This window comes from Physeter macrocephalus, chromosome 11 (assembly GCF_002837175.3).
Source record: "Physeter macrocephalus isolate SW-GA chromosome 11, ASM283717v5, whole genome shotgun sequence".
NCBI lineage: Eukaryota > Metazoa > Chordata > Mammalia > Artiodactyla > Physeteridae > Physeter > Physeter macrocephalus.
In genome coordinates, this window is record NC_041224.1 from 4,838,522 (window position 1) to 4,846,556 (window position 8,035).

The window sequence follows — 8,035 nt, forward strand, 5'->3', positions numbered from 1 at the left end:
CGAAGCGGCTGGGCCCGTGAGCCATGGCCGCTGAGCCTGCGCGTCCGGAGCCTGTGCTCCGCAACGGGAGAGGCCGCAGCAGAGGGAGGCCCGCATACCACAAAAAAAAAAAAAAAAAAAAAAAAAAAAAACTATTAGAGAAACTAAAAAACTCTGCATGAACTAATAAATGAACCTAAAAAGATTACACAATATAAGGTAGGTATACCAAAACCAATTGTATTTTTATGTACTAGTAAAAAAAAATGGAAAGGGGATTTAAAGTATTTACAATGCTATAATAAATTAATGTACTTATAAGTAAATCCATGTAAATCTATAAGACATGCCTGAGAGAAATTAAAGAAGATATAAATAAATGGAGAGATAAACGATGTTCACAGATTGGAAGATTCCATACTGCCAAGATATCTATTTTCCCCAGATTGATCTGTAGATTCACCATAACCCAATCATGATCCCAATCAAAATCCCAGGTTTTTTTCTGATAAATTGACAAATGATTCTAAAATTAGTATCTAAACGCAAAGAACCTAGAATAGCCAAAACAATTTGGAAAAGAGGAAAAATGTTGGATACCTTACCTAACCTAATTTCAATAATTAATAGAAAGTTTCAGTAATCAATGCAGTGTGGTATGATAGAAAAACAGATCAATGCACAAAAATAGAGCTACACATAAATTGTCAATTGATTCTTTGACAGAGGTGCCAAATTAATCCCTATGGTGAAAGGACAGTCTTTTCACTAATGCTGCTGGGACAACTGGGTAACTATAATGGGAAGACAATGAACCTCTATCCATACTTCCCAACAGACACGGGTCTATGAATCATAAACCTAAATGTAAAAATAAAACTACTAGCTTTGAGAAGAAAACATAGATGAATTTTTTGTAATCTTGGATTAGGCAAAAAATTCTTACAGAGGACACAGAAAACACTAACCATTAAAAGCTTTGAGAAGAAAACATAGATGAATTTTTTGTAATCTTGGATTAGGCAAAAAAATTCTTACAGAGGACACAGAAAACACTAACCATTAAAAAAATGATAAATTGGATTCCAAAACTTAAAAACTTCAGTTCATCAAAATACACCACAAAAAACATGCATAGAAAAACCCCAGACTAGGAGAATAAATAATAATCAGTTGCACTTTTACATAATAACGCATATGGGAAGTACAATGAAAATAATATTCCATTTATAGCATAATACATAAAATATTTGAATTCCAGGCATAAACTACTAATGATGAAATAAAAGGAAAAAAATAACTGGAAAGTTATACTTATGCTTGATTGTATAGACCATAATAAAGATGACAACACTTCCTAATTTAGTAAAGATATTTTAATGTAAGACTAATTAATTTTTCTCAGGATATTTTAAATAACATTTTAAAATGGGATTTCCACACCAAGGAAACATGCCTTTGTTTTTAGTTTATTGACTATTCTTAATAGCGCATTTTTATCAGATTGGATTGGAGCAATCAGGAATTCTATAATTGGTCTTTGATTGGTTAGTGGCTAGTCAAACAAACTTTCAAAAAAAGGTTAAGAATACCGGAATAAAAATTAGGCCATGAGCAACTCCAAATACCATAACAAGAAACATAATCTTAAAAAATGTCCTGAAGATGTATGCTTTAGCTGCAGATAAGACACACACCCCTATTATTGTTGAAATTGCACTTTGCAACACAGGGTAGCCTAGCAGATACAATGCCTCGATGGTTTTTTGGTTTACTGAGGGCTTTGAACTGGAAACAAATGCATAGGAAATGTGCGCAGAAAAATCAAAAGAAAACCCTATACAAATGACAAGATTAATCATGGATATGGAATCAAGATTGACGTTCCAGAATGCCATGAAACCCGTTACTCCCACAATCACAGAAGAGATAGCAAAAGTTACCCACAAAGAACACAGCGGGTGAGGGATTAACAGTAAGGAAACAATGAACATAGCTGTTGAGGCAACAATTACATTTCGAACAGTGTTTTCTAATATTGCAGAATACTGATCAAAATATATAAATGCCTGGTTATACACCATTAGGGGAATTTCACACTTTTCGGCCATGTCTCGGAACTGGAGTAACATCAGCTTCTTATTGGTTGAAGAAGAAACACCCATGGTCTGAATGAAGGCCCTGGAACAAATGATTTCCTGTGATGATGTAATGTTAATATAATACATAAAAAGTGGAGAATCTATTACAAAATTGGGAATATTTTTTAGAAAAGTTATCTTATCATTTACATTGTAATGGTGATTTTCCATATATTTCACATATTCTCGTAACCAAAACTCTGTAAGATTTTTATCTACATAGTCACTGTTTTCAAAATCTACAAGACATTTTTCCAATTTTTGCCTAGCATCTCCATCCCAATAGTCAAGAGCTTCAGTAACAATAACCATAACCCTGGGACCATGACTTGAAAAATGTTCTTCTTCTACATTAAAATACGGTGTGATGTAGGAGTCGTCACTTGCCAAATTTCGGAGGTCTAAACCTTCCTGCACTTGGAAACACCCATATATACTACTTATGATGTACAAAATGTATATAAGCACTACAAAAAACTTGGACTCAGTGCTTGTGAGAAAAGGACCAAAATAGTCTCTAAAGAACAAATTCATTGGGTGAATATCAGCTTTATGTTTGTCTCGGAGAGAATTACATGGGAGGCAGCAGGGCTTTTTTAATGAGGAACATTTTTGGTCAGGAGTTTCTGGTTTCTTCAACCAGCGTAGACAGACTACTTCTCTTTTACCATCCAGGGCCATAACTGCTCCAAAACAGGTGATGTTATAAAAATAACAAAAGAGCAGGGTTGTTCCTGTATAGATGCAGAAGTATTGTACAGACCTGAAAGAGGTCATAATTCCTGTATAGAAGGCCAGGATGTTGGTGATGGTGGTGATTGTAATGGACACTGCCACTTTTGAATAGACATTGGACATCCTCTCTTTTATGCTATCCATGACGTTGGTCTTCTGCCAGGCAGAAATCATGATAAACATGTCATCGACCCCAATGCCTGTTAAAAAAAGAAACAGAATCTTCATACATATGAACATCCATTAAACGTTAAACAGATCAGTTCACACCATTTCTTTGTCCATCTCTTACGGTCTTACTTATCTTCCTCAATCTGTGTTTTGATACTTCTTTCTGTGATGCTTTCTCTGGTTGCCTCTGAATCCACAATAGAACTTATCACTCCTTGCTCTGTAGTAGCTCTGTGCTTTGTACATACTCCTATTTGCACAGAGCACAGTACACTCTACTCCTAGTCATCATTTAGGGTGTTTTAATGATGAGTCAGGAAACCTGACTGCTGGGTGTTAGGTGAAGTAGGATTAGCAATGTATCCTTGACTCCATTAGAATACTTGAGAGACCATTTTCTCCCATAAACCATTTTATTCTAATGCACTAATGTTGAGCCAACATACTGTTGCTTAAAATATGAGCTGGATTTATCTGTTCTACAGTTAGCATCTAGCTATCAATGTGGTCTGATTGTAGAGGCACCCCATAGTTTATAGACACACACACACACACACACACACACACACACACACACACACACACACACACAAATGCGGTTTTCCTGCTAGTCTGCTTTTGATACCCACAAGGCTGTCATTCAAACTTCACTTGCCCAGGTTAAGGCATTATCTCAATAAAATGCAGGCTCTCTTGAGATCAGAAATATGCACCAAAGTAAATATTAAGAATCCTTTACATATTAAATGCCTACTAAGGTAATCAGTCTTTTCCACAATGATGTTTCCTGATTGGTTTGGAATAAAGAGGATAAGAGAACATCTGAGGACTTTGAAACCATCAGTGAAGGCTAGGAGAGGAGGACCACAGAGAAGACATGGGATTACAAAGGACAGCATGAGCATGCTGCAGACAAATTTCATCTCCCTCAAGCTTTCTACTGCTTTCACTCATGTACACCTCTGTTTCTGTGTGATTGATACAAAATCAGTACTTGGAACTAACATGCTGATTTTCATTTCAATTTTAAGAGATCTTCTCCATGGATTACCTGGGAGAGTACTGGGAGTTGCACTTTGCCTCTAATTCAGATGTTGTCTGCGTATGATCAAGGTAGGAGGGCCTACACTGACACAGATTTACGTAGTGTGTCATAAACTGCATCCCACCGCTCCCCCTGCTGCCAGCTTTGTGGATTTCAGTTGTATTCAGCTGAACAAAAGGGAAGAATCAGAGGTACTAAGGACGATGAATAAACTCATTGATATTTATTAGGTATTTAAAAACGTTTTTTTTAATAGAAACTTGTTCAAAAATTGTCCTCGTATATTTCTTGAGTTACTGAAATCACAACCCCCCCACACACTCATATATACACACACACACACACACCCCTACACTCATACTTCTACGTATACACAGACAGTACGAAGATGCTTTATATTAAATCGGTTGCATAGACTTTAACTATAGTTACTTATGACTGTGGGAACACTAAGAGCTTAAGCGTGAGTGTGTACTAGGAAGGTTTCCTCCACTGTCTCCTCTAGGAAATCAAATATTATTTCTTCCAAGTTGCTTACTTTCCAAAATACAAACATATTTATCTTCTCAAGCTTATTGTAAAATAAATCCTAAAAGTACAGGAAAATGCAAAGAAAAAATTTAAACAACTGTAAATCCACCCTTCAGGGATAATCCTTGCTAATATTTTAAGTATATCCATCCAGAATTTGCTCTATACAAATATACACATATATTTGTATATCTATTTTAAACATCTTGTTTCATAGCCAGCATTTTTCATTTAACACTTTATATCTACCTCTTTTTAAAGACTGAATAGGATTCCAAAACTTTAATATGCTATGTTTGAGTGGACCGATCCCATGTCGATATGGGATTAGGTTGTTCTTGTTTTTTCCTATTCTAAATCACACTGAAATGAACATACACATTCTACTTTGTGAGCACTTGTCCAATAATTAGGACAAACTCCTAGAAGTGCAGTTGGCAGGTCAAAGGTATTCCCTCTTAAATTTTTAAGTCTTTTGATTTGTTGCAAAGTTGTATTTTAAAAGTGCACCAATTTACAAACTTCCCCCAGCAGAATATGAGTGTTCATTTGCATACAACATTCCCCAAACCTTTAATCTTGCTAATATTCATTAATAAGAAAAGAAAACAAAGGTGTCTCACTTTTGTTTTAACTTGCATCCCTTGATTAACTGAAAGGTCAAATATTTTTTCTTATATTTTCAGTGACTAGTATTTGCCTACACTGACACAGATTTACGTAGTGTGTCATAAACTGCATCCCACCGCTCCCCCTGCTGCCAGCTTTGTGGATTTCAGTTGTATTCAGCTGAACAAAAGGGAAGAATCAGAGGTACTAAGGACGATGAATAAACTCATTGATATTTATTAGGTATTTAAAAACGTTTTTTTTAATAGAAACTTGTTCAAAAATTGTCCTCGTATATTTCTTGAGTTACTGAAATCACAACCCCCCCCCACACTCACATATACACACACACACACACACACCCCTACACTCATACTTCTACGTATACACAGACAGTACGAAGATGCTTTATATTAAATCGGTTGCATAGACTTTAACTATAGTTACTTATGACTGTGGGAACACTAAGAGCTTAAGCGTGAGTGTGTACTAGGAAGGTTTCCTCCACTGTCTCCTCTAGGAAATCAAATATTATTTCTTCCAAGTTGCTTACTTTCCAAAATACAAACATATTTATCTTCTCAAGCTTATTGTAAAATAAATCCTAAAAGTACAGGAAAATGCAAAGAAAAAATTTAAACAACTGTAAATCCACCCTTCAGGGATAATCCTTGCTAATATTTTAAGTATATCCATCCAGAATTTGCTCTATACAAATATACACATATATTTGTATATCTATTTTAAACATCTTGTTTCATAGCCAGCATTTTTCATTTAACACTTTATATCTACCTCTTTTTAAAGACTGAATAGGATTCCAAAACTTTAATATGCTATGTTTGAGTGGACCGATCCCATGTCGATATGGGATTAGGTTGTTCTTGTTTTTTCCTATTCTAAATCACACTGAAATGAACATACACATTCTACTTTGTGAGCACTTGTCCAATAATTAGGACAAACTCCTAGAAGTGCAGTTGGCAGGTCAAAGGTATTCCCTCTTAAATTTTTAAGTCTTTTGATTTGTTGCAAAGTTGTATTTTAAAAGTGCACCAATTTACAAACTTCCCCCAGCAGAATATGAGTGTTCATTTGCATACAACATTCCCCAAACCTTTAATCTTGCTAATATTCATTAATAAGAAAAGAAAACAAAGGTGTCTCACTTTTGTTTTAACTTGCATCCCTTGATTAACTGAAAGGTCAAATATTTTTTCTTATATTTTCAGTGACTAGTATTTTGGATTTTATGTGTGTGTGTGTGTGTGTGTGTGTGTGTGTGTGAACTGCCTGTTCATGTCCCTGGTCTGTGTTTTTCCATTTGGGGTACTAAATTTTTCTAACTCTAAAGAAACAGAATTCCATCTGATTTTCTTCTTTCTTGATACCCCAATTTGGATCTGTAGAGCCACCTAACTATAATTATTCTGCTTAATCTAACACAATCCCCTTCCATTATCCACCCACACCCCCACATACACAATATGCAGCCTCACGTTTTGTTTTACTCACCTAGAATAAGAAATGGTGAATTTGCAACTATGATCACAAATGGCACCCCAATGTACAACATCAGGCCAAAGCCGCTCACCACTGCCAAGGCAGCAGAAATCACTCCAAACGCTGCAACCCACATTTTGTTTTGTATACAGTCACACCTGTAAATTTGGAAGGAAAAATCATGGAACTTGTAGTGGTAGCTTCCATACTGAAATTCCAGCAATTCATAACATTCTTGAATTGGACGCCTATACAGAGCCTTCTTGGGCAATAATCCTCACACCTGTCTGCTGGAGAATGTTAATTTCCAGGCACTACCCCAGACCAACTGAAAAAAAAAAGGGGGTTCAGAGACAGAAAAGTTGGGAATCTGTACTTTTACCCAACTATACTGGTTGATTCTTACACATCTAGCCAAGCACAAATCCACTGACTGGCATTTCAGGACCACAAAGATATACTAAAACACTGCAGATGGTTAATTCCACTCTGATCTTCAAAGGAGTGTGAATGGAACACAACAGCAAATGGAAGTACCTATATCCAGTTGTCTTCTCACCCACCTGTGACTCCCGTTAGCCCTAAACACAATCCTAAATAGCTCCTGTATTTCAAAGCTGGTTCAATATGTATCTGCCTCCTTCTAGAAGCAAAAAGAACTACAATCCTGCAGCCTGCAGAACAAAAACCATATTCACAGAAAGATACACAAGATGAAAAGGCAGAGGGCTATGTACCAGATGAAGGAACAAGATAAAACCCCAGAAAAAGAACTAAATGAAGTGGAGATAGGCAACCTTCCAGAAAAAGAATTCAGAATAATGATAGTGAAGATGATCCAGGACCCCGGAAAAACAATGGAGGCAAAGATTGAGAAGATGCAAGAAATGTTTAACAAAGACCTAGAAGAATTAAAGAACAAACAAACAGAGATGAACAATACAATAACTGAAATGAAAACTACACCACAAGGAATCAATAGCAGAATAACTGAGGCAGAAGAATGGATAAGTGACCTAGAAGACAGAATGGTGGAATTCACTGCTGCAGAACAGAATAAAGAGAAAAGAATGAAAAGAAATGAAGACAGCCTAAGAGACCTCTGGGACAACATTAAACACAACAACATTCACATTATAGGGGTCCCAGAAGGAGAAGATAGAGAGAAGGACCCGAGAAAATATCTGAAGAGATTATAGTCGAAAACTTCCCTAACATGGGAAGTGAAATAGCCGCCCAAGTCCAGGAAGTGCAGCAAGTCCCATACAGGATAAATCCAAGGAGAAACACGCCGAGACACATAGTAATCAAATTGGCAAAA

General features: G+C 36.1%; 1 protein-coding gene across 1 annotated transcript in view; it reads right to left on the reverse strand.

Moving 5' to 3' along the window:
* Positions 1–966: 966 nt before the first annotated feature.
* Positions 967–8,035, reverse strand: part of LOC102974909 (patched domain-containing protein 3) — a 21,961-nt gene continuing 14,892 nt past the window's right edge. The window contains exons 3-4 of the mRNA XM_007118210.3: positions 6,727–6,872; positions 967–3,055 (exon numbers count right to left, since the gene is read on the reverse strand). Of these exons, the coding sequence (XP_007118272.2) occupies positions 1,551–3,055; positions 6,727–6,872 (1,651 nt within the window). The 3' untranslated portion in view covers positions 967–1,550. The remainder of the gene's footprint in view (positions 3,056–6,726; positions 6,873–8,035) is intronic.